The sequence below is a fragment of the Myotis lucifugus genome, unplaced genomic scaffold, assembly GCF_000147115.1.
Source record: "Myotis lucifugus unplaced genomic scaffold, Myoluc2.0 scaffold_85, whole genome shotgun sequence".
Classification (NCBI taxonomy): Eukaryota; Metazoa; Chordata; class Mammalia; order Chiroptera; family Vespertilionidae; genus Myotis; species Myotis lucifugus.
The window spans coordinates 2,860,269-2,887,469 of NW_005871133.1; the positions used below are offsets into that span (position 1 = coordinate 2,860,269).

The 27,201-nt window shown below is 51.3% G+C and overlaps 1 protein-coding gene across 1 annotated transcript in view; it reads left to right on the forward strand.

Annotated features, from left to right (window-relative positions):
• RAD51B (RAD51 paralog B) overlaps positions 1-25,082 on the forward strand; it is a 599,650-nt gene extending 574,568 nt beyond the window's left edge. The window contains exon 11 of the mRNA XM_023755857.1: positions 24,618-25,082. Coding sequence (XP_023611625.1) covers positions 24,618-24,673 — 56 coding nt within the window. The 3' untranslated portion in view covers positions 24,674-25,082. The remainder of the gene's footprint in view (positions 1-24,617) is intronic.
• Positions 25,083-27,201: the final 2,119 nt, after the last annotated feature.

The following is a 27,201-nucleotide window of genomic DNA, read 5'->3' on the forward strand; positions in this document are numbered from 1 at the left end:
ACCGAACCGCTTATACGCGCTGCCAATTCCCTAATCATCAAGAAAGTCAGTAGGGTACATGTCTGACCGATTTATCACTGTGTACCGGGATCTGTAGGAAGGTTCACATCCACTAAGATCTTGCCCAACGCTGTAGTATTGATAGAACAAGCCAGGAGGGAACCGTCTGTATTCGCGGAAATACGTTAGGGTCGATTTTCAAGCTAGAGTGGAGAGTACACATCAGAACTCCTGCGATCCGGGGTCTCTTGGGCTGCGGTAGTACGAAGAGATAAACAAAAAAAGGCACATACAAAAAATTAAGTCCAGTGCATCAAAAATGGTCACTCACTAAATGATGACCATGTTGTGGTGTGTGTGTGTGGAGTGTCGTCTGCGAGTGGTGTGTGTGGTGTGTGGTGTGGTGTGTGTGTATGTGTGTGTGTGGTGTGTGTGTGTGGTGTGTGTGTGGTGTGGTGTGTGTGTGTGATGTGTGTGTGGTGTGGTGTGTGTGTGTGGTGTGTGTGTGTGTGTGTGGTGTGTGTGTGTGTGTGTGTGTGTGTGTGTGTGTGTGTTGCTCCATCTCTTTCTGGAAGATGACATGCCAAGGCTCCCTCAGCCCTTCCCACCTCCATTAGTGCCGGGTGAGTCCCTCCGCCACCCTGCCTGGGCCCGTCCGCTCTCCCCTGTGGCTCGCTCCCCCTGGTGCCCAGCCCAGCCCTGCTGCATACTTCTCCTCGCTCGTGCGTCACGGCTATTCATCTTGTTTAGTGCTGGCTTGGCTGCAGATGCTGTAAATATGGTAATTTTAGACTCCCTGATTGGAAAGGGTTGCAGGGCAGGGAGGAGAGCAGTTTGCTTTACTCTGTAGGAGCCAGTTCCAAGCTGGTTCTGCCACTCTCTGTGCACCCCTCTTCTCCAAGCTGTGGCCCCACCAGGGCCCCCTTCTCTTTGTGTTCAGTCCTGACTGCTGGGCCTGGGAGGAGAGAGACAGTGGAGATGTATCTGGGCTCGGGGCCTGGAGAATTGCAGGTCCGCAAGGAGCTCCATGGCCCAGTGACACAAGGGTGGGGGTCCGAGCCTGCCTGGACAATGAGAGGTAGGGGCTGGGGATTAGCCGGCTACTCAGGGCCATGTTCCGGGGCACACTGGGGATGAAGTGGGGGCCACCAGAGGCCTCTGACCCCTCCAGAGCTCTCTCCTTTTTTTGTTCTTTCCCTTCTGACCTTCCCCGTGGGGGGCTGTCACTCCCAAGGGCCTTAGGCGGGTGCTCCCAGGGTTGTCAGCTAATCCCTCCTCCCACCCCTTTGGTGCTTAAGGCGTCATTTGCATTTGATTAAAGTGCCCCTGAACAGTCCGTAGATTCAGATCTGTGGGGAGTGACTGCCAGGATGACATGTAAGGCCTTTAAACCCCTCACCCCCACACCCCGATCTGCTGCCCGGCCCTCCTCAGGGCAGTCGTGACTCCAGGCTCTGCGTGGGAGTGGAAGAATCCCAGCTTCTAGTCACTGTCTATAAGTCATAGAATGTCCCAGCCCGGGAGCCGACTCCTATTTCTTTGCTCTTTAAACCCCCACTTGACCGATGAGAAGTGACTTGCAGCACAGCACAGGGCCAGGGAACCACAGCATCGTTAGCCCATATCTGGTTGTCCGCCCCTTCCCTGGACACATCTTTATAGAAGGCTCTGGAAGAGGGAAGGAAGGGTCTGATGGGTGTTTCTTTGTTACTGGTTCCTGGAGCACAGGCCCACTGCTGTCCCTGCTGATAGATGCTGAGCTGATGTTCGCTCGCCTCTGGTTATCAATGGAAACTCGCCATCCACGAGGCAGCCTATGAAAATGTTGGTTGGCGCTGACTATTGTCTAAGAACTCTTTGCTGCTGCAAGCTGTCCTGCTGGCCGTCCACCAGCACCTGTTCCACGGGTGGTGTGGATGGGAGGAGGATTAGGGGGTGTTTGAAGGAGGCATAGAACTAGTGGGACTCGGATGGCAAGAGGGGCTCACCTTTACAGCGGGTGTCGGGGCTGCACAGGGCTCCATGGAGGCATTCAGCCACCACACCCCGGGATTGTTCACTTTCCTCCTGGAAATATGGACACGAGGGCATTGTACTCACTGTGAAACAACGGATTTTTCACAGAGGACTGTCAAGGTGTGTTTCCCACAGACAGTTGTTGTACAGCAACCACGGGGGTGAAGTGATTTTTGGAGTCTTCCATGCCAACGATGATGCACTGTGGTGACCCTGCACTGGCTTGGACTAATTCAGATTATGGTCTAAAGAATCTTCGGCATCAAACATCCCCAGCAAAACAGTCTTATCACTGTCTAGCCCAGTGGTCGGCAAACTGCGGCCCCTTGAGTGTGGCTCTTCCACAAAATACCACGTGCAGGCGCGCAAGTACAGTGTGATGGAAACTTCGTGGCCACACTCAAGGGGCCAAAGAGCCGCATGTGACTCTCGAGCCGCAGTTTGCTGACTACTGGTCTAGCCCATCGCCATGGCGAACAAGATCTTCCCTGGGAGAGGTGTGGCCAGTCCACTTTGGAGAAGAGATGGATGGGCCTTGTGTGTAAACAGCATTTTGCCTGTTGGAACGTCCATGGTGCCGGGGTGCTGGGAAGCAGTTCGTCCTTTTAGTAGATTAACAATTTCCCCTGAAAACACTGTCCCGCAGACGTTGCTAAGCACCCTTCCAGCACAGGCGCTGTGGGATTCCGCAGCAGCCAGCCTGCGGGGCCGAGCTCTGGACGCTTCACTGCAGCCAACCCACCAGCAACCCCAGCAGGGACCTGTGTCCTAGAGAGGCCGTAGGGGTCGGAGGGGGGGAAGTACAGAATTTCTGGAGAGATTTGAAAATAACAGCACATTCACAAGAGGAGTTGCTCCCAAAATTCTGCACAATCGTGAAGGAGAAGGCCTCTCAGAGTCTCATGCCTATCCCTCGTATGGATGAGGCCAGGGGGCACATTTTCCTCCCCTGGTGCATGAGACAGTGCCTGGCCAGCTGTTAGGGTTTATAACCCATCCTCTCTGCCTGGGCTGCTCCTCTCCGTCCTTCCCTATCTGGACTCCATCCCCCACCCCTCGCCACCACCTTCCCAAGAAGTGCCTGTCTCTGGTCTCCTTTAAGCGTCTGATGTAGGTCACACTCTCACAGCTGGCCGGCCATGATGTTTAGGTCCAAGGCTTATCTCTCTACAGAACGAAACACCTCCGGGTCAAGGGCTTTCTCTCACACGTATCTATCAGCCCTCAGCACCTAGTGCAAGGTGCTGTGCACAGTCAGAGCTTATTTTAGACTGTGCTGTCCTTCGTCATCATAGCAGCTCTGCTTCATTAGCGTTTCCCATGTGCCAGGCACTGGCGACTCCTCCTGCCTGCCTGAATCTTCGGAACAAACCAACGAGTGTTCCCATGGAGTTCTGTTCCGTTATGAGGTGGGAAAGTGGGGTTCGGAGATGTTCGCTGGCCTGAAATTGTAGGTCCTGAATGACAGAGCTGTGCTTTGCGCCCAGAGGGGTCCACTCCAGAACTTGAACTTGAGCTCAGAAGGGCTGTTATACTCTTCTCCTGGAGACAGGACTGTGTCTTTCCCAAAGACAGGGTTGCAGATTGGCAACCCGAAAGTCCAATCTGGCCCACAGATGTGTTTTGTTTGGCCCACACAGTGTTTTTAAAACTCAGGAAATTTTACATCATCATCTACATCTCTGGCTTCGCTGGAAAACCTGGGCGATCCAGTAACCCTGAATGTCAGCGTGGCGATGCCCCTCCGTCTCCTCGGTCCCTCCCAGATATCGTCTCCATCAGCTGTCCAGTGCAGTGTTTCTCCTCCACGGTGTTGGCACTGGGCTAGTCAATTCTTGGTTACCGAGGACTGTCCCACGTATTGTAGAATGTTTAGCAACCCTGCACTAAATGAGTAACACCCTTCCTTCACTCGACAACCAGAACCCCCCCCAAAAAACACATTCCCAGAGCCCTTTGTGAGGGGTGTCACACTATCCTCTGTAGAGACTCATTGGTGTATAGCCCGGTGTATCCCCAGTGCTGGTGCACAGTAGGGCCTTAGGTCAATGGATTGAACTTAGAACGGAATGTCCATAACTGCATGGTTCCGCATGGTAAAAGTTCCCATGAAAATGGAGGCAGAGAAATGAAGTAATCGTAGTGTTTTTAAAAATAATCTGGAGCAAATTTAGCGCATTCCACTAAACACCTGTCCCAGAGTGAGGGGTGGGGGGATTAGTAATAACATGTTCCCGTGGAGGCATTTTCACCCTGCACGCCTCGGTCCCCGCTGTAATGTTAATTGGCTATGGTTTTCTTTGCTTCTAGCCCTACATGTAACGAGAGTTACTGTGCAGCTGTCAGCCACACACGGCCCAGGAAAGGCTGCATTTGAGGGTCAGCAAGAGCTGAATCACAGGCAGCTTTTCCATGGAGAAACCTTGCTAATCATATTTTTGCCTTTTCTTTGAATTATAAAAATACTATGTGGTAACCGTAGGAATTTCAGAATATAGTAAGGTACTAAGAGTAAGCAAAAACCACTCATAATTTCATCACCTGAACATAATCACTGTTTATATTTTTGTATATTTCCTTCCATCTGTTTTTTTCCCTGTGCACATACTGGTATTTGTGTTTGTGGTTGCCAGTTTTGTTTGGCTTTTAGCAAAATTGGGATTGCACTGCTTATAATGTTTTCCTTGCCAATTCATGGCTGTTCCCATAATCAGGTTAACCAATGCCCTTACGTTGAACATGGAAGTGCTCCCCAGTTTTTGCTATTATCAACAGTGCAGCAATCAGCTTCCTTACTCATAAATCCTTTGAGTCACTCTGGTTACTTCTATAGAGAGTGTGGTATGGTTGCCGGTGCAGAAGAAACCATCCCCTCCCCAGGTGTGGGGGATGGTGCCGGCTCCGGATCATGGGTGGGGAAAGGGTAGACTGAGGTCTGGTAAGGAATGTCCAGGCAGGGAAGAGCCCACATTGTTGAACTTGCACCTCTGGAAATATGGACCAGAGCCAGGTCACGTGCCCGGAACGAGGAGAGGGGACGTGGAGTGGAGACTTGGGTTTAGCTCTCACTGTAGGAAGCAAACAAGGACTTAACCAGAGGATGGGCATTGTTTGGCAACATTGAGAGCCCAGGGAAGCCACGCCATGGGATTTAGTAATAAAGGCCATCGGCACAGACATGCAACCCTCCGCAGGGAGGCTGGGGTGGAGGTAAGGGTGGGGAGCGGAGGATGATCACAGGTTTGAGAAACGGCCTGACAGATCCAGCCAGAGCTCAGAGAGCCTCGTGAAATCTTTTCCTGCCCCAAATAGTGAGGCTATTGTAACACCAAAGCAAAAACAGTCTTTGCAACCGAGCAAACAGATCTTTAAAATTTCCCTACTGAAATGGCTTTACAGACCCCACATGAGCTGGACATAGACCCCGAGTTGCTTTTCTGGTAAAATAATGACAGCGAACAATTTCTACAGCACGTCCCAACTTACCAAGTGCTTTATACACTGGATCAGCCCAGTCTCTTGGTGCGGAAGAGGGCACCAGGGCTCAGAGCGAGCGCTAAGCGTGAGCAGGTGGCAGCAGTGGGCTCGGGCTTCAGGCCAGCCGAAGGACAGAGGCCTGAATCAGGAATCCATGCTCGGTGACCATCTCTTCTGTCCTTGAAAGATGACTTTTGTTGGAAAACAAATATATACTACGCCTGTGACCTTGACCTCCTTAGCAAGATGAATGACCCAGGTGAGCTACCAGGAAAAGCCAGTTCTCTCTGTGTTTAGAGAGCAGCTCAGTGTCCTCCTTACCAGGTCCTCTGTGCTTTGAACAGACCACGCATGTACCTGCCGCAGGAGTGTGCCCTTTGCACCTAGAATCTTCTCTCCCAGACGTGGCCAAGGCTCACTCCCCAGCCTCTTCAAGTCTTTGCTTTAATGTCACTTTCTCAGCAGTATCTTCCCTGACCACTTCATGTTAAATTGCACCCTTCCCACTGCTGACCCCCACCGCGGACACTTTCTATCTGCCTTCCCTGCTTTATTTTTATCTGTAGCATTGATTACCTTCTAATATATTATGCAGTCTATTCATTTTCTTGTTTACTATTTGTTGTGGGGTTTTTTTTGCAAAAATGTGTGATGAGGGTAGGAGTTTTGTCTGCTTTGTTACCTGCTCTTTCCTGTGCCTAGACCATAAAGGTGCTCAAAAAGTAATTGAATGAGCCCCGGCCACCGTGGCTCGGTTGGTTGAGTGTGGCCCCATGAACTGAAAGATTGCCAGTTTGATTCCTGGTTGGGGCACATACCCAGGTTGCAGGTTCAATCCCTGGTTGGGGTGTGTACAGGAGGTAATTGGTTGATGTTTTGTTGTCATACCAATGTTTCTCCCTCTCCCTTCCTCTCTCTCTAAAATTAATAAAAACATATTTTTAAAAAGTAAGTGAATGAACAGCATCTAGAGGTATTAAATAAGTAAAAAAAAATCCTTTAATGCACTAGCACAGGGACTAGTTCATAATAGGGAATCCATTGTGCTGGTTCCCTTTCTCTCCTTCCCTTCTCTTGTGTTAAATGTTATCTGCTCAGCACGGTCATCTTTTGTTTATTGTTTTAAATATATTTTATTGATTTTTTACAGAGAGGAAGGGAGAGGGATAGTTAGAAACATCGATGAGAGAGAAACATCGATCAGCTGCCTCCTGCACACGCCCTACTGGGGATGTGCCTGCAACCAAGGTACATGCCCTTGACCGGAATCAAACTGGGACCCTTGAGTCCGCAGGCTGACGCTCCATCCACTGAGCCAAACCAGTTAGGGCAGCACGGTCATCTTTCAAAATTAAAATACTTCTGAGAGATAACACATCGAGCTTGCCATCTGGTCCATGTAGCAGGTATTGCAGGGAAAATAACCCAACTGGCCTTCACGTGAGGGAGTCACACCCTGAGCCAGCCCGCTCTCCTTGTCCATCTACCAAGGAGCGAGGGGAAGTGTGGTGGTGGGGGGTATGGGGGGGGGCAGTTCAGTGCTGTCTCTGATCCCACCCAGGTGGGCATCAGTGTGGGGGACCCCGATGAGGGAGGTTTCCTCTTTTCCCCAACGGCTGCGCAGGTGCATCCTGGTCTCTGCTCAGCGACCTGTGTAGGGAAGGAGGTTTTCCTCAACCCTCTCAGGGACCCTGGCTGGGTCTGAAAATCAAACTGGTAAAGACGGATTAGCCGCAGGAAAGCATACACATTTATTTCATGTAAGTTTTCTGGGACACGGGACACTTGGAAAGGAGGTGAAGCCCCACAGAAACAGTCTGACCTGAGCGTGCTAGTGCTGGGCTTGATGCAGTGAGCAGTCGTGGAGGACATGAGAGTTTAAGGAGCAGGAGGGGAGTGTAGTCAGCGGGGAACGTGGCAAGGCCTGTTGGTTAGGATTCTTCTTGGCGTCCCTGTGTCTTGGGAGATAAGCCATACCTCTGGGTGTAGCAGGGCCCCTCTCACCTGGGGGCTTTGTGACTCTCTCTGGGGAGAAGCCTGGGGGGAAGGTGAACATGACCTTCCTACTTCTGCTGTTTCCTCAGACTCCTCCAGCTTAAAATATTGGGTGCGGCCTAAACCTATCACCTGCCATGGGGCTGCAGATGGGGTCCTGTTCGGTGACTCACTGACACACTCATCCCTTTGGCCCGACATTCATGTAGTCAGTGGGTGTGCACCAAGTGGCCGCCGTGCGTCCCCCCACCCCACCGTGCGTCCCCCCCTCCTCCTCCGTGCTGGGTCTGGAGAAGCCTTGGTGAACAGGACAGACACAGACTTGGCTCCCCGTCAAGCAAGGGGAACAGACCTCAAACATGAACGCGCATCCAGACCCCCCCCCCACCCTTCCACATCCTGAGTGCCTCACTGTCCCCTGAGTCCGCCACATGCTCTCCTCCTCTCTCACCCCCATTCCTCGCTGTCCTCAGGAGTCCCCACATCTTCTGCAGCGCCATCCTCCTCCTCCCGTTCCCAAACCCTCCCTGGTCTTCACGCCTCTGCCAAGAGCCCTCTCTGCCTCTTCCAAGAAGCCTTTGCTGACCATGAGCAAGCACCTTCTGTTCTTCCCCTCCAACCTCTTGAAATTCCCATAAACTCCCTGGTGTGGAGGTCATTATCTTGACTTACATGACTTAGCTGTTGCACCATCTAGACTGTAAACCCTTTAAAGACCAGAACTAGGCATTAAAATTCCTTTTATCCTGCACAGACTTACTACCATGCCTTGCACATGGAGCCCCTTAAATCATTGCCGATTGACTCAGCTTCCCAGAGCAGGCCGTGGAGAGGCCGCCCATGGCAGGGGCTGGTGGCAGAGGCCCTCGGCCTCCCGAAGGGGCCTGCCCGCTCTAGGTCTGGTCCCTAGAAGCAACGCCAGTGGCCTTGACGAATTAATATTGCTGTCAGAGGGGCAGCCCTTCAAAGGGTCCTGATAGCTCTTGTTATATGCAAAGTGAAAAGGTAAGGGGACTGTTCTCTGCATTTCCTGCCTTTCAATTGAGTGAGGACAGACAGATGATTTATTGGGCATTTCCTAGCCTCTCCTTCACCATAGGAAACCAGCCTGAAAAAAAAAGGTGCAAATTTTAAAAAGATGTGTGGCTGTTTTAGAGGGTGACGGGGGAGAATTCCTGCGCACCATTAAAGTAAAAAAAGAACACTCTCTAACAGCAGGAACTCTGATCTAGAGGCATAGGAACCATAAATTTCCACCACCCTCCGAGAGCTCAAAGCGCCGATGCAGGGAGCGCGGGGCAGGGAGAGTGCGGCTGTGACGGGCCTCCTTCAGCTCCCATTTCCAGATGATCACGCTGGGGCTTAGGGTGGTGGCAGTGTGGCCTCAGCCGTCAGCCATCACCACAGAGGAGCGCGGGCGTAGGGGCCTCCAGAGCCTTTCAAGTGTTGATTTCAGTTGGAAACAGTTAAATAACTCCACCCCACCCCTTCCCCTGAGAGATAGAGAGAGAGAGCCATGGAAAGGCGCCAAGAGCTAGGGGCTCGGCAGATGCGAAAGCCTGGCTGACACGCAGGCCTAGCTTCCCTGGCTCTGCTGTGGGGGTTGTGTTAGTTTCCTAGGGCTGTTCTAATGAGGTTCCACACGGTGCTTCCCACAGAAACGGATTGTCTCACAGTTCTGAAGGCCAGAGGTCCGAAATCAAGAGGTCAGCAGGGCCATGGACCCCGCAGGCTCTAGGAAAGGGTCCCTCCTTGCTCTTCCTGTCCCCTGGTGGTGCCCGGCAATCCTGCACATTCCTTGGCTGGTGGCTGCATCACTCCCGTCTGCCTCCACCTTCACGTGGCCGTCTTCTCCGTGTGTCTGTGTCTTCTCCCTACGTGTGTCTATCTTGGTGGTTCTTCACTTCCAGTCCTATGGGAATAAGGGCTTACCCTCCTCTTGTATGACCTCCTCTTAACTTACATCTGAGTTACATCTGCAAAGACTCTATTTCCATATCCACAGGTAAGGGCTTCAATATATCTTTTCAGGACACAATTCAACCCATAGCAGGAGTCAAATGTTTATTGTCTATGGCCACATTGGGAAGACTTAGGTTACTTAACCAGTGACTGTGTGTGTGTGTGTGTGTGTGCATATTTGTGATTTGTATTTATATAATGTCATATATATACACACAAATACCTATACATGTATGTTGTGTATATAACACTATATAAATATGTATGACACTATATAGATGACATATACGTACAAATGACAGGTATTTGTGATTTGTAAATGTGATGAATGACAGCATATAAATACATATGACACTAATAAGTACATATGACACTGTATGAGGACAAATCATAAAAGCAATTCGAGTAATGCCCTAATTTTATTAATCTAAAGTGTAAGACCACAGAGCTGTTCTTAAGGCTTTTCCTGTGGTTTGCCCACTAAGGCGGCAGTGGGAAAGTCTGTCTGTGCCGCAGACACCAGCACTCACCCAGCTGGACTCTGAAGAGGACTCCAGTGTGTGGGATGGATGGAGGCAAGTGTCTGCCTAGATGTCACCAGCACCACAGGGCGGCCACACTGCTGGCCACACAGGGTTCTTCTATACCTGGTTTCAGAGGAGAAAACCCAGCCCCAGAAACATGAAGTGGCTCCTCCAAGTCATGGCACAAGCAGTCCTAGAGGTGGGAGTGAGCCTCTATGCACCCAAGGGCGCCACCCCCCCACAGCACTGCCTTCTGTATCTCCTCCTTGCCCCACTTTCTCACTAATAGGCAGAATTTTCACTTGAATTTCTTTCACTGAGCATGCCCACATGTGGTCACAAAAATAGCACTATTTTCCCTTCCAATGAGCTGAGAAATTATTTTCATGGAGGTCTTGCTACATGCCAAGTTTAAAGTACTTTGTGTTCAGTTGTCCTGGAGTTGTTGGTAAGACGGGGGTTAGAGGGGCTTCCTTTTTCAATTTTATAAAGATGTTTTTCCATTTTCTTAACCCTTCGTATGCCATAAGCATCTATAAAGGCTTTATCTCATCCATGAGAAAATCAATGCGATTGTATAAGAAATTCTTTTTTCATTTATTAGACTTATCATTGCTGAATGTGCATAGGTTATATAAACTGAAAGGAAACAGCAATATTACACTTGGTGATTTCCAGTACAGGTAATCAGGCAATTATGATATCCATTGCAAATTGATTTTTTAAATTAAATTCAAAATATCATGGCGTGTGGGGATGGTTTCCGTTTTGGACGCGTGGCAGTTCACTGGTTAAACTCCAAACTGACTGACCATGTGTTTCATCTCACTATCTGGACACAGTGGCCTGCCTGGGTGTCTTCTATTGATGAGTTGGAGGCTCGGGTCTCTCGGGGACTGCCTCTCTCCTAGGCCTCTTTGGAAGTGACCTTCAGGGGCCTTGACGTGGCTGCACCCTCACAAGCTCTCCTGTGCCCCCAGCAGCCAACCTGGGTCTCCACCTGCTCTCTCCGCTTCCCTCTGCAAGCCCTCGGGCCTGTTCACTCTCCATCCCTTGCTGGGGTCACCCGGCAGGAGCCGGGCGGTATTCCGGCTCTCACATGGGGTTCTGGAGGCATTCTGCTTGGAACCTTCGCTGGGCAGTTTTGTGCCAGGGCCTTCGCCCATCCAGGACTTCTAAATGACTGGCAGAGATATTGTGCCGCTCCCTACCCCTGCCTCTGCCCTTCCCCACTTCCTTTCGCCCAGCCTCCCCACTTGAGAAAACCCTGCCTGAACCCAAATACAGCCCGAGCTCTTTGCACAGGCCCCCTCTGCAGCCTCTGACGGACACGAGGCAGAGCTCAGAGTGGCACCACCTGCTTCAATGCATCCTAATTCAGACAAAGCCTAGATCGTAGGCTTCCCACTTTAGGGACCCTTGGAGAGCTAGTTTAAAATGCAGGTTTCCAGTCCCACAGCTGAAAATCGTATTGAGAATCTGCATTCTTGAAGCACCGGGAGGATTCTGGTGCTCGTGGGCTCGGGGCCACCGCTGGAGAAATATGGCTTAATTCCTGGTTGGGTGTGCCGGCATGGGGCGGTGCCTAGAGGGACGTAAAGACCAGAAGGGAGAGGGTCCAGACTGAGGCAGGAAAATAAATCAGGTTGGCTTGGCCGTGGGCATGGCTTGGGCCTGGGAGGTGGGTTGAGGAAGGGCAGGTACTTCCGTGTGTGGCTGCTCGGGGACCAGCACTGTGGGGCTCCACGTGGAACCTGCTGGGACCGTTCCCTGCTGCAATGTGGGGGCCCAGAGCCTCAGAGCCTCGTCCTGGGTCTGGGCCGGGCCATCAGGCCACAGAGGAGCGTGTGATTCTGAGGGGGCGGCTCCTGGAGCTGCTGTCGGAGGTGCACAGCGTGGTGAATAAAGACCCTGCCTGCGCGACTGTCACTTGTCTGGTCCCTCTGGGTGGACAGAGAGCTACATACTGTCTCTGTGCCTCTGTTTCCTCATTTGAAAAAGAGGACATAGCACCCACCTCCGGTGGTTCTTGAGAGGATTAAGTGAGGGAATACTGCAAAGTCCTGGGCAGCCCTGGGAGCGGCGAGGGCTGGATGAGCAGGAGCTGTGGCCTGGGCTCCCAGCTGCCCCCAGCTGCCTCGCAGCCCAGCTTCAAAGCTGCCTTCTGCAGAACTGAACCCCAGGAATAAGTTGGACAGCCCGTGAATGTCCTCGTCTCGCTGATCCCAGAAAGCTCCTGGCTTTCCCTGTTGTTCCCTCTGAAAGCCCTCGACACCTGCGAGTGCTGGTTTGGAATAGGCATCCCCTTGCTCTCCAAGCGACCTCCCCCCCCCTCATGGGACACTCACAGGCTGAAGGACCCGCTCAACAGATGGGGGCCAGACCTCTGCAACGGGAAACTCCGGTTTAGAATTCCAGACCGCTGCCTGACGAAGGCTGCATGATCTACAAGGTGAGATCGGGAGTTCCAGGTTGGAATCAAAGGCTCCTGAGCAGATGGAGAAAGGAAGTGCACTCGCAGAGGCCTGGACGGCACCCAATCAATCCCCCATCTCGGCCGAGGTGGCTTTTGTACTGGTTGAGTTCTGTCTGCCTCGGTTTCCTCCTGCAGGGGGAGCCAGCACCCACAGGCGTGTTGTGGCGCCTGGTAAACCAGTGCCTCCTACGTGCTGTGTGATCCTAGGAGCAGCAGTGCTATTGGTTGTCTGTTCCAAGGGATCAGCTGTGAGGAGCTAAGCGAATAAGAGTTGCTATAGCTTTAGCCATAGAAGACCCTGATTTAGCAGAGTCATCTAAGCGTTCCCCCTGCCCACTTGTCATCCCCCTGGGCCAAGGCGAAAAGGTGTCCTCCCCGTGAAACCCAGACATCCCACGCTGCGTGTTCCTGAGGCAGAGAAGGGAAGGAAGACCAAACAACACCTCTGCAAGGCAGAGAATCAAAGCCCCGGGCAGTTTCTAGATGGAGATCATTGGCCCCGCATCTCAACACCTGCCATGTGTCTGTCGCCAGAGTGGAAGACCTCACTCCTATGCTCCTTGGAGGGAGCTGGGTCCTGCCAGGGTTCACCACAGGGCACCGGCCAGCCAACCTCCTCCCCCTGGCGGCTCCCTGGCCAGTGGCAAGGCGGAGGCTGAGAGGAGCACCAGTTTGCCATGTTGACTCTGTCAAGTTCAGAGAGGGCTTCCCATTTGCCGGGGCCCAGGAGAAAAGTTCTTTATTCCCCCAGCCTCCAGGCGTGCCAGACCCGAGGCTGAGGGAGCGGGTCTCCCTCCTTGCCTTGACCCCCACACTGTGACTTGGAGAGTTCAGTGAAAAGCGCCATGGACCGGGCCAGGCTGGGTGTGCAGCGAGCCTGCTTTATCCCCGGGGCATGCTCATTCCTCCCTCCAGATCAGCCAGACAGGCCGGCCAGGGACACTCCTGAGCTGGCTCTTTTCTTTCTTTTTCTCCTAAGTCTAGAGCCCAGTTATTTACCCAAAGAAAACAAGGAAGTGACAAGGTAACAGAGTACACATGTTGTGAAAATATGCAGGCTGAGGCCGAGGAAAAGAAAACATTCTTCCATAAGTAGCTGCCTTGTTAATTCATTTTTTTCTCCAGATTAGAACCAGCCATTTCTTGTGCTCCTTCAAGCACCTTCTGTGGTTTCCTGACAGCTGCCTTCAAGGGTGAGATTTGGCTTGAAAAATGGGCCATCGGTCATGCTTCGGGGGGAGGGCAGAACCCAAAACTCCCAGATTGCTCAAATTCTCGGCTCCCTTTCTCGATGGGAACGAAGGAGGGGGAGGTGGTAGGGAGAGGACTGTATAAACTCCGAGGCGTCACCTGATTTTCCATCAGAAATGACAGCTCGGGAATGAACGGTCCTTGGGACGCGCTTTCTTACCTCCCCTGAAAGTGTTTCCGATCCCTGGCAAGCCTCTGCGCTGTGGCCTTGAGCAACAGCCACAGGCCGATTCTCGGCAATTAAAAATAATATTGGCCCAGATAGAGAACTCTGGGACACCCCCCACACATACACACCCTTTTCATTATGTGCCAAAGATCACTTTCCCAAACCTGTTTCGGAACAGCTGGCCGCGTCTGAGGAGCAGGCTCCAGCCCTGCATCCCCTGGGTGGATGGGGAGGGGCCCGGGTTATTAATAGCATTTGTTCCACCTGGTGTTTGGGGTAGAAGGCGGGTAACCTGTGTCTTTTGGGGAAGTTGGGCCATAATCAGTTTGAGGCTCAGTTTTTCTTCCTTGGGCCCTTTAAGCCTCCTGACTGACAGAGGACGGCGGAAAAAGCCGGCGGAGAGGCTCACTGCGGCCAGCATCCCTCCGGTGCAAATCCTCGTGCTTCTCATTTTTCCTTCCTCGGTCTTCCCAGCCTCCTTTGCGGCCTGTGGGTGTTGGCCCACAGCTCGGCCAGACTCCCTTCAGGAGGGGTCATACCGCAGAGACCTGGCCAGGCCGTGTTAGCATTGCTGTGGTCCTTTCTGTTAACAGGCGGCCTCTGGAGCTGGGCTGTCCGTCCCAGCATGGAATAGGCCTGTGAGAGAGAGTGTGAAGGGTCCCCTTTCCCAGGGCGGAGGCTGGTTCCTGCGGGGGAGCTCGGGTTGAAGGAGCCCCCACATCCCTTGATTGCAGCCACAGAGTCCATCAGCGCCCCCCACCCCCAGCACCCAGCACCCTTCACCTCAGGGTGGGTGAAAAGCCTGCTGCCTCCCCCATGCTTGCCGCACCAAGGCACCTTCCTGAGAGCCAGGAGAGGCTGGACTTCGGCCCTGGAATGATCTTGATTTGGTCGGGTTGAAGCTGACGTGGAAAACTAGAGCTGGAGGTGGATTGTGGGTCTGGCCTCAGGTCGATGTCTCCCACTGAGAACTGTGGGGCAAAGGCATTTCCAATCAGAGCCCGAGGCCCAGTGGTCAAGGGAACCTTGGAGTGCCAGTGTCAGGGGCCGGGGCTGGGGCAGCCCAGCCATGCCCCTTGGTGAGCACCCTTAATAGGGGCCACCAGGTTCCCACTGGGTGAACACAGCCTCTCCCCACCCTGGGCCAGGCTCCAGCTCTGGCTGTAGGTGAAAGACTATTTCCGATGATTGTTTTCAGATATTCTACATCCAGGGCATGAAAACACAATAGTCACAGGAAAAATCCACTACCCCGGCTCCCCCCACCCACCCCCACACACACCACTACCACCACCACCACAATACAAAGGTGGTCCTATCTCTCCTTTTGAGAAGGTCAGAGGACCCTTTTCTCATTCCAGTCCTTGATGTGGGTCCAAGGGAAGCCGTGCCTTTGAACTCTGCGACATCCCAACAGGCCCAGCTGTGAGGGTGTGGATGGGGAGGCAGACAGGATGTGCGCCTTATCAGGGGCCAATCTCAGGCCCTCCTGTGAGGACCGAGCTTCCTCCAGCAAAAGGTGACTTAGAGCCATTTGGTCAACCATCCGAGGAGGGCCCAGAGGTAGCCGAGAGGAGTCTGTCAGAGCCAGGCCTTCCTGTGGGGATTTCTGCACAGAACCTTGAGAGCAAACCTCACTGTGTTCTAGTCCCAGGCAAGTCCCCCCTGGAACTAGGCCCTTCGCTTTCCCACCTCACCGCTCTGGCCATTTTTAAAATGCTTCTGCACAGCAAATGATGGTGCAGAGAAATGACTGCTCAGTCCTGGTGAAGAGGGAATGAATGTGGTTGCTATTCAGTTTTAAGAACCAGCCTTTGGGCTTCTATGATTGTTGCTGACAGGTTTTCCTCTGGGTCCTGGGTAAGGCTGGTCCTCAGATGCCTCCTCCTCTTCAGACCTGGGCCTTCCTTTAGCAGAATCTGAGATTTGGAGCATTGGAGCGCTTTGATTGGTCATGGAACCCAACATCCCTGCGATACAGGATGTTCCAACAGACGGCCATCCTGGGGTCTGAATTTTCCAGGATGGGGTACACGCTACTTTGTAAAGACAACTGAGCCAGTTTGAAAGTTTTCATCCTCAGGAAGTTCTTTCTCACATGGAGGTAGAATTTGCCACCTGGTTTTATAATAATTCTGGAGAGCTGGGCAGCGGGATGGCCTGCTTCCAAGATCAGGCAGAGCAGACACATAAAAAAGGCCGAGCCCTTCCCCCTCCGCTTTGCTCTACATCTTACGCCTGATCATTAATATTTTGATTACGTATTGGACAGACTGACTCCTGGCTTCCCCCTCATGTATTTTCATGATGGGTTTTAACATCGTCGTGTCAGTATTATCTGTGAAGGTATTTCTGAAAGGATGCTGTTTTGGGAGAATGTGCTCAGAGGAAGCAACTGCTCCCCGTGTGTCTCGCTCCATGGGGGTACCCCAGGGCAGCAGGGCGTGTACCTAGACCTCTTCTTACTCTGGTGTTTCGCCGCTCATATCCTTCCCTAGTACCACTGTGGCCAAAGCCACTGCTGCTGAGGAAGGTGTATCTGTCTGCATCCCTTGGGTATGCTGCATGGAAGATTTGAGGACTACTTTTCTAGAACAAGATAAGCTTGTTCCTCCTTCTTGGTGCCAACCCCTCCTATTTCCTTGGTTTTTTGTCACCTATCTCTCCTGGCTTCCCTAGGTTATGCAGATCCAGGACTCACCTTTGTCTACAGCAGATGAGAAACTTTATTTGGCTTCTTACTAGAATGTTAGCTCTGGGAGAGCAGGGAGTTTGCCTGTTTTCTTTGCTGCTCTGTCCTCAAAGTCTATAGCGATTGGTTGAATGACTGACGAGTGACTTAGAGTCCCAGGATACTGAAAACCACATCTATATCTCTTCCACTCTGTACTAAAAGTCCAGAGAATAAACAAGAACCTGGTCCACTGTCCACAGAACTGTCTTGTTTATCATCCTTGTTAGGTATTAGGAAAATAATATCAAGGCCAAATTTCAAACAGCAAGTAAGCAGCAAAGCCAGGCCAGCCCCACAGGCTTGAACATTCCTTGTTTCGTGTGCCCTAGTATGCCAGTTTCACTCACCGCATGACCTGGGTCCATTTGTAGAAGGCTGGTGCTCGTGGAGCACAGTAGGGTCTCAACCACTGCTGCCAGATCAACCGCGCTCTTCCATAGCTCTATTCCCGATAGTCATAGGATCACAGCACACCTACAGAGCTGGGAGCAACTCCTGATACCCTGATAACTGGGAGAATGTTCTAGTCTCTCTTTTCCTTAACTTCTCATCAAACCCTGCTACTGTAGCTACTATTTTTATTCTATTTATCAGCTCTAAAGCCTATCAGGCCTTCTTATATTCTCCAAAATCAAGCCTCAACTTCTCTGCTTGGCCTCGAAGGTTCTTCATCACCTGGCCCACCTTACCTATCCACCTAATTTCTCATTCCCTTCAGTGTGTACTCCCTTTCACCGCCTATGGTCAGGCCCCATTGTTCATTGTCTCCCCCATGCTTGTTTTTGTTAATATCTCCCAATAAGCTCATACTTCTATGTTTTTTTTTTAATTAAAGAGACTTTTTTTTTAGAGCAATTTTAGGTTCATAGCAAAATTGAGCAGGAAGCACAGAAATTTCCTATATACCTCCTGTCCTCACTCAGTCCCCTATCACTCTCCCCTCCCACAGTGGGACATTTAGCTACAATCCATGAACCTGCATTGATTCATCGTTATCACCCAAAGTTCACAGTTTACATTAGGGTTTGCTCTTAGTGTTATACATTCTATGGGTTTTGACAAATGTATGATGACAGGTACCCAGCATTATCATATTATACAGAATAGTTTTACTGCCCCCACAATCCTCTGTGCTTTAAATACCTTCTTTTTATGATTGTACTAGAGGCCCAGCACACAAAAATGTGTGCACTGCGGGGGAGGGGGGAGATCCCTCAGCCCGGCCTGCACCCTCTCTCAGTACGGGACCCCTTGGGGGATGTCCACCTGCCGGCTTAGGCCTGCTCCCCCAGGGCCTAAGCTGGCAGTCAGACATCCCTCTGGCAGCCCAGGAGCCCTAAGCCGCAGTAGGATATCCTTAGCACTGCCACGGAGGTGGGAGAGGCTTCCGCCACCGCTGCTGTGCTCACAGCCATCAGCCTGGCTTGTGTCTGAGTGGAGCTCCCCCTGTGGATTGCACTGACCACCAGGGGGCAGCTCCTGCATTGAGCATCTGCCCCCTGGTGGTCAGTGTGCATCATAGTGACCGGTTGTTCCCAGTCATTCAGCCATTAGGGTCAATTTGCATATTACCCTATTATTAAATAGGATTTTCTGCTCAATCATCATGGGTAGTGCAGGTTCTGCTTTCCCAGTGGCCATGGTGCACACAGCTCTCTCCTTCCCCAGGACTCCTGCTGTTCCCATCCCTGACTGTGCCATCCTGAATCAGCTCTGTCTCTGTAACTATGGTAAGCAGCTAGCACTTGGACTCCCCACTGTGCCTAGCCTACTGTAGGAGTTCCATAAGCACGGCCACCAGATTGCCAGCTCTCAGAGCCACATTCACATATGAGCAGGGACCCTGGAGTCATGCAATGCCATGTCCCTGTTCATAAGTCCTTGGTGATTGAATAAAAATCTAGGGCCTTAAAAAGAAATAATTATCCTTATCATAGTTCAGTTCAATCTTCAGGTGGTTACTGAATAGCTACTATGTGCTAACCAGCAACAATACCAACATGAATAAAATGGTAATTCTACCCTCCAAGGAATTTAGAATCTTGTGACAGAAAAGTGACTCAACTGATCACCATAACACAATGAGAACAGTGCTAAGATACACATACCTAAGGCTATATATAGCTAGCCCTTGCTATGTAGCGGCAAAATCAGCCGGAATTTGCCAGGTAGGTGAGGGGGTGGAGGGCGTTCCAGCAGGAAGGGACAGCATTGGAGAAGTGAAAGTAGTTGGCATAGTCAGAGGCTTGCCAGTGGCACAGTTCCTTTCCCGTGATAAAATTGGAAGCCCGGTGGTTAAATGATCGCCTGTGGTCCCCAAGTAAACCTGTACCGGGTCATTGACACAGCAGACTGTTCGCCCTCAGTCACTGCTTCTGGAATCAGAAACGAGAGAATAGAGCCCTCTGCGCTTAGCCCTGTCTTGCTCTTCGGAAGACTGGGTAGGGTAAGCCCCAGAGCCCCAGCGTATTCTTTTCATTTACATGATGCTGTGCTGCCTTGTGCACAACAGGGTGTTCATTCCAGAGGTGGAGTGGGATGCTCCAGGGCCCTCAGGCAGCCCCGGGAATGGGCTGTTACCCACAGGCTTTCAGAAGCTTGCACTACTTTAGCCAACCTCAGAAATGTCTTCTTCTTTCTAATTTTATGAGAGTCTGGATATTAGAAATCTGGTTTAATCCGCTAGAAGCCAGTGTGGGCACAAATAGAGCCGTTTCTGCCCCTCACCTGGCTCCCTCTCCCCAGCCCAGTTGCTAGGTGCTTGGCCTTCGGCCGCCATGCTGGAGCTTGGCCGTGACTGGGCTTCCACTTGCACAGCCCAGTCCCTGGTGGGAAAGGAGTGCTGGGGTCTGGCCAGATGAAAGGGCTGAGGGCCAGTGTTGTGATTCTGGGCACCTCTAATTTCCCTTTTCTCTGTTCCCCTCTGCGTCATCAGCAGGAGTTTGTTTGAGGCTTCGAGGGCTTGGCTTTGTTTCACCTGGGAAAGTCCCTGCCCGGAGAGCGCGGATCTCCCCGGAGCGGGCTGGGGCCCTGACCTCTGTCACCCGAATTGTTTGGACTCAGAAGCCCCCATAGGGGTTAGGAGGGTGATCAATTGGCAACTTACGGAGTAAAGACCTCTCGCTCCCACCCCTCCCTCTGCGTATTGTGCTTGGAAGGGCAGCGGGGTCAGCGGCAGCAAACTGAAGGGCCGACCAGCGGAGCCTTGAAAGGGCTCGTTTTGTGTTTCGGTAATGAGCACTCTCCCCTTGGATGCACTCGGATTTCATGAGTTACAGGGAACCTGTCAACTGCTGTTTTCATTGTATGGGGCTCACGGGGAACTTGGATAGAGGGCAGGCCTGTTTCAAAGGAAGCAGGGGAAAGAAAGTGGTGAATAGATGCAATGTGCTGTCATATGCAGATCACGGCCCGGTTGCCATGGGACACCTCTGCCCGCCCAGAGGGCAAAATGCCGAAGGCCCTGTATTGACGAGGCTGCCTCCTTGGAGATGGGAATGCCACCGCTGAAAGGGCACAGCCAGAGCCACACTGCCATGGGCCCTGGGGTTCGCCATGGGGCTGGCCTGGATCCGCAGCCTCTGCCCCCACTGGCTGCTCAGCGGGAGCCCTCACCCAGGAGCTGCAGGCACAGACCGAGTTACCCTGGAAAAGGGAAAAGCGGTGGATAGAAAGGGCTTCTCTTTCAGAACCGCCAGGCCTCTGCTCAGAGGGCCACGGGGCCTGGTCTGGTCGGAAACTGGGCCCTGAGGCTAAAGACAGGTTTTCACCTTCTTTGTTTGCCGTGCCCTCTGAGAACACTTGGCAATAACATTCCTTTCCTGATGGTTCGTTTTGTAACTGACGGCATTGTTTTCTTTCCCCTGTTTACCTAAAGTGGCCCAGAGTTATAGGACAGGCCGTGCCAACAGTGGGAGGACTGAGCCTGCCCTGGTGGCCCTTGGCTCCCCAGACCAGGTCTCTCTCTACAGCTCCTTGTGCTGCATCCTTCCCTCCACCTCTGGGAACAGAGTAGCCCGAGGCTGTCCTGCTGGAGCAGAGGCTTCATGGAGCCTGAGGTTAGGGAGGACCCAGAATTAAGACTCGCCCCCAGGGTCCTTGGGCTGTGGGATCAAACCAGGCGGTGGGAAGCTAGTCCTGCCACTTTGCATAGGACAGGCCAGGGTAGCCAGGACCAGAAGCATGCAGAGGAGTCCGTGGAAGGAGCGAAAAACCAGGGGAAGGTGCTGAGAGAAATACATCTCCAACAGCTGTTTCCTGAATACCCTACTCTATTTAAAGGGGCAGAAGCATGGCTCTGTCATCTGGGAGTTTGTGTCTGGGGGCTGCGGCTAAGCTGGAGGTGGGGCCAGTGCGCTTGGCAACCTATTGTGACCTTCTGACCCTCTTGTTTTCACCCCCGTGCCCACTTTTACCACAGCAAAGTTTCTCCCTGGGAGTGTTGCCAAGATAAAGAATTAAGTCCAAAACCCTGTCCTCAAAGGGACTTCAAATCTAGTGAGAGAGTAACTTTTGCATATTTTGGACGTATCGTTTAAGACAGTGGTTCTCAACCTTGGCTGCACATTAGAATCACCTGGGAATCTTTTTAAAATCCTGATTTCTGGGCCTCATCCTCCAGAAATCAGGATTTTAAAAAGATTCCCAGGTGATTCTAATGTGCAGCCAAGGTTGAAAACCACTGGTTTAAGACATTAAGGGCAGTGACTAAGGGGAGAAGCTCTGGGTGTTCAGAGGCCACGGGCTGATGGCGAGAGAGTCACACACACAAATTCTCCTACTGCGTTCACCCTCCAGTTTGCACTCACATGTATGTCATTTCTTCTCCACTTCACACCACCCGCTGAGGTGCTTTGTAAGCCTGAAAGCTCTGTGAGAATGGAAGACATACTGACTCTCCAAGGAGGAGTCTCCAACATTGGCCAAGGTGAGAGGAGGGATGGTCAGGGAGCAGCAAGTTGCCCTAACTGGCTGGGGCACAGGACAGGCAACCTCGTGAACTATGGCTAGAGAACCAGGCTGAGGGCCCCACATGCTCCATCGCTGGGCTTGACCCCGTGGAACACAGAGAGAGTTTGGATGGTTAGTGGGTTTGTTTTCTGCTGCTGTAACACATTGCCACAAGTTCAGTGTCTTAAACACAAATGTATTTTCTTTCAGTGCTGGGGGTCAGAAGTCTGACCTGGGTCTCGCTGGGCTAAGATCAGGGTATTATCTGGACGCTCTAAGGGAGAATTCATTTCCTTCCCTTTTCTTGCTTCCAGCATCTGTACACACCCCTTGGCTCGTGGCCCTTCCTCCACCTGCAAAGCCATCAATGGAGGTTGAGTCCTGCTCACATCTCATCACTTTGATCTCCTCTTCTGCCTCCGTCTTCCATTTTTAAGGACCCTTATAATTACATTGGGCCCACCCCGACAGTCTAAGACAGTACACACGCCCATTTTAAGGCCAGCCAGCTAGCAGCCTTAATTCTCCTTTGCCTTGTAAGGTAACATAGTCATAGGTTACAGAGACAGGGGCATTCTTGTGGGGCCATTATGCTGCCTATTAGATTTGGTTAGTGGGTTAGTTGTTGGTCAGTTATTAGTTGTTTAGTTGGTTATTTGTTCTTTGGCTGTTTTTTGAGACACACCGTGAAGTCCTCACCTAAGAGCCAGATGATACAGTTTGTTAAAAGAAGGGGAAAGGAAGATTGAGCAGTCTCATGGGGACGAAGGAGTTGTTGGAGGCAGACAAAGGAAGTGAGCATTGATTTTATCTCACTGCCTATCAGAATAAACCCATAAAGCACAATCCCAAGAAAGCAGGCCATTCTGGAGAAGTTTGTTAGCCCACACACCCTGAGACCCTGGTGCATAGCTGGTTCAAACTTCATACAAACACTTGGTCTCAGATCCTTGGTTTCTGTCCTGTGTCCTCTGGTTTAGAAGCAGTGATATTTGTAATCCATTTTTGAATGTCTGGTCAACCTTTTGAAATAGTATCTCTAATCCAAATACACTAGTGGGTTCTGCTAAGTGTCTAGTTGTCCCCTGGAGCCTCTCAACCCCACAGTGGGTTTAAGTCCTTCTACCACATCAGTGCCAGCCCTGTCTATTGGGCTCTGCCCACTGCCTCCCGGACTCCACATCTTGCAGGCTGGACTGCTACCAGCTGCCCTGCCTCCTACCTTGTTGAAGTTGAAGCTTGCTCCTCAGGAAGTCCATCAAAACTCTTGAAATAAAATGTGGGCATTGGTCACTTGCTCTTGGGCCGGCCCTGCAGCTGGGCGGTGCCTCCGTTGGGCCGCTTGAAGAGGCCCTTCTTTATGCTCTGCCCAGGACCCTGCTCCTTACTTTCCAGTTTCCTTGCCAGGAGCTCCTGGCTTCCATGACAGACCTTTCATGACTGGCTTCCAAGACTCCAGTCTTGATACCCCTTTGCACCTATAGACCTTGACTTCACATCTCCAAACTGCCTGTGTTACACTAGCAGCAACATCAGCAGAATAATAATAGCTAATGTTTGAGCTCTTACTATGTGCCAGGCGCTGTGCATACATTACCTTGTTTAATCCTTATAACAACCCTAGGAAGAACCTAGGAAGAATGGGTACTAGTCCATTTTGCAGGTGAGGAAACAGCACGGAGACATTAAATCGCTTACTCAAGGTGACAGGCTGTATGTGATGAGGTCAGTATTCAAACCCAAGGCCGAGGGATGCCATCAAACCTCTCCTGAGTTCTTACTATCATCACCCCCTGCCCACTTCACCCCACTTACCAGCAGTCTGTGTGATCTGTGTATAGCAGATCATGTCCCCTTTCGGCTTACAACCCTCCAGTAGCTGCCATCTTACTTAGTAAAAGCCAGAGGCTGACAGTGGCCAGCAGACCCAGATCTAGTCCTGTTCCTGCTCTGCCCATCACCTCTTCACCGCTCTCCTCCTTGCCAGCCACACGGCCGTCCTTGCTGTTCCTCAAGGAAGCCAGGTACCCGCCTGCCTCAGTGCCCTTGCACTTACTAGTCCTCCCTATTGCTCTCCCCTCCCCATATCGTGGCTGGTTCCCTTCTCAAGGAGGTCTTTGCAGACACTTTACCTTTGCTGGCCTCCCTACCCAACCCCCTTACCCACCTTATTTTCTCCATAAAATTGTCACCTAATAACACATGAGAGATGTGTCTGTTGTTTATTCTGTCTGTCCCATGGAGAGCAAGGCTCCAGCATATTTCACTGGGAACAAAGCTTCAGCATGTACCTGTGGAATGAATGGATGAAGGCCAGGACTCCCTCAGACCCTAATGTTCCTGCGAGGCTCCAGCCACCATTCAGATCCCCAGTCCCAACCTAAGCCTGGCGTGGGCCACCAGGTAGAAGACCTTCCATTCAACTCACAGGTGAACATTTAGCTTCACCCTGGTGCTCAGTTTCCTCCACGCAGCCTGGTAAACACGAACACGCATCACATGTTTCTGGGCTAAAATCAATTCTCCATTCTCATTGACTCCGTGTGTGTGTGTGTGTGTGTGTGTGTGTGTGTGTGTCCTCACTCACCTGTTGAGGTTGAGGATGCAGGAAGCTTAAAACCCTTGCTCTAAGGCAGGTCTCTTGGCATCTTTTCCATGGCGCCTGGGGTTGAGAATGACTCTTACTTTGCAGGTAGAGACACTACAGCAGTGGGCTTGACTAGCCCTGAGGGATGCAGGGAAACATTCTCAGGGAGGGGCCAGGCCTTGGAACTTTAAAGCTTCTAAGGTAAGAGACATCCTTGCCTCTTGACAATTAGATCAGTATTGCTCCTCAGGACTCTGTTGTTGGATTGGCTGTGTTGGAGGCAAGATCTGGTTTGGATCTTGATTTGAGGCAGGAGAACAATGTAAGCAAAGGGTCAAAGGTGGGCCTGGACTGGGTGCTGGTTCTCGACTCAGAATCCGTGCTCTTTGCTGAGCTCATCGCTGCCTCAGCCCAGCAGACCCCAGCGGGCATGTTCTTCAAGAGCAAGAGAAAACATTTAACTTTCTTTTATTTAGAAACAAGCCTGGATAAAGGAGGAATAAACAGTGCCATTCTGCTTGCGGTTTGCTGAGATTCCCTGGAAAGTAAGTTTGGGAGGCCAGAGCCTGTGTTGGAACGTGAGAGCCCAATGCCCTCTCCAACACTCGGAGAAACAGAAGAAGCTCAAGAGGAATTATGGAGAGGAAAGCAGAACTTCCAGATTGGTTCCAAGTCTTTTCAGGCCTTGATCTAAAGGCCAAAGAGCCAACTCGATCTCCATGATGACTGCAACTCAAGAGGTGATACCAGGGGGCAAGGAGAGAGGGGGCAATGCTAGGTTAGCATGTTCCAGGTTCAAGGGGACCTGAGGAAGTGGCTGCCCCTCATGGGACAACTACAGCAAAGCCACTGGTCTCCCCTTGTCCTGTGGCCTTGTCCTCTGGAAATGGAGGCCCAGCCTTAACAAGGAAAAACCAAGAACGAATCCTCTCTCCTTTAGTCTAGATGCTTTTACAGTGAAATGCAAAATTTTTATTCTTGTTATTTTACTCCTTGTTCCTTTGATTTTTACTTAAAAGAATAAAAAATTGAATCCAGGGCTGGTCATGGCCATGGGGTCCTAAATCACAGGTCATGAGCCTAACTTCCTGCCTATTACCCTTCACACCTGCCTGACACTCCAGCCTGAAGCTTCTGTGCAGCTTCTGTCTACCTGGGACCTGGCTTAGCCCTCTGCCACCAGCCATTCAACCTGTGGTGAGACCCTGCTCCAGACCCGTTTCCTCTCAAAATGAAAAGATGAGGCTGGTCCCAGGGTACACTCCCCGTCCCCCCTTAAAGGGCACATGTCTGGTGGCACCTCCTTGGTCTCCTGCAGCTGAGAGCAGCTCTTTGCTGGTACAGTGACCAGCTGAGGCATCTGCCCCACCCTTCTGGCTCTGTGCTGTGGACTGTCTTGCTTTGCCTTCTTGTTGCACTTGGGGATGAGAATGTTCTTGCTGAAGGTCAGGTTCTTCCAAGGTGTGTTTCTCTCAGCAAGGGAGCTGTCCCCACTTCATGACACTCAATCTCCTCCTTGTTTTACCTCCAATGTAGCCATTTCTGGAAGCTGGATTGTCTGAGCGGGATAATGTGTTGTCCTTGCTTTTTAAATCTGTCCTCCCAATCTTGGTCTGAATAGGCCTGGATGTAGACAGATGAGTCCACAGTCATGAGTGATAATTACTAACAGTTACCAATTATTCATCATTTGCTGTTTGCAGGCACAGTGCTAGGCTCCTTATTGATAGCCTGGCTCAGTCACTTGCCCAATTTGAATAGAGCCCACTCTAGGAGCCACTACATAGAGAGGTTCCTCTCTGTCTCTCATTTCATCTGCCTAGATCAGTGATGGCGAACCTTTTGAGCTCGGCGTGTCAGCATTTTGAAAAATCCTAACTTAACTCTGGTACCATGTCACATATAGAAATTTTTTGATATTTGCAACCATAGTAAAACAAAGACTTATATTTTTGATATTTATTTTATATATTTAAATGCCATTTAACAAAGAAAAATCAACCAAAAAAAATGAGTTCGCGTGTCACCTCTGACACGCGTGTCATAGGTTCGCCATCACTGGCCTAGATTCTTCCCTACAGCACCCACCCACCCAAGCATAGCCAGCCTCTTAACTCTACTTCCTTAGACATTGCTGGGCCCACACCTCTGGTTCACAAGGCCCCAGAGCCCATTACCAGCCCATGATCATCTCCACCCAAGATCTACCTATATAGCCTGGCTTTCGTGCCCTCAGAGGGTCTCCCATTGTATGTGCATTAAGTCTCACTGCCTGCTCTGCTAGGTGGAAACTTGGTTGTAAGTACACCAAGATCTGCCCATCTCCCTGAACTCCTCCTCCAGGTTCAGTAGAACAGGTGTAGAATCCATCTTAGATGCATCACTCACTCCCAAGACTATTCATGATTTAGAAAACCTATACCCAAAAAGACTCAGCCCTTGTTGTGGGTGACCTGACTGGCCATGGAGCGCTGAGTGGCAGAGAAGGACCTCAGGGACCTTTTTCTTCTCTATCTTTATTTACTCCCTACATGATCTCATGCTGTCTCATAGCTTTATATGACACCCATCAGCTAGCAGCTCCCAAATTGAATCTCTGGCCTGGACCTCTCCCTTAAATTCCAGAACTACATAGCTAACTGCCTCCTTGACATCTCCACTGGGATATCTATTGGGCATGTTCAGGTTAACATTTCCAGAATCAAACTCCTTGTTCTCCTCCCAACATGCTCCTCTCTCCGTCTCCCAATATCTGTAAAGAGTAATTCCATCCTCCCAATTGTTCAGGCAAAAGATGTGGAGCCATCCTTGCCTCCTCTGGGAATTTCACACCACATATCTAAGCCATCAGAAAATTCTGTTGGCAGTTCCTTAAAAATAACCCCCAATAACCTCTTATCACCTTGATTTCTGCTTCACTGCTCAAAGCTGCCATCATCTCCTGCCTAGATAATTTCAAAAGCCATCACCTGGTCTCTAACCCCCCCCCACCCCACCACTCCCCGATGCCCGCCGCCGAGTGGAAGCATCTTGAATCTTTTCGATACTCTGCTGCCAGAA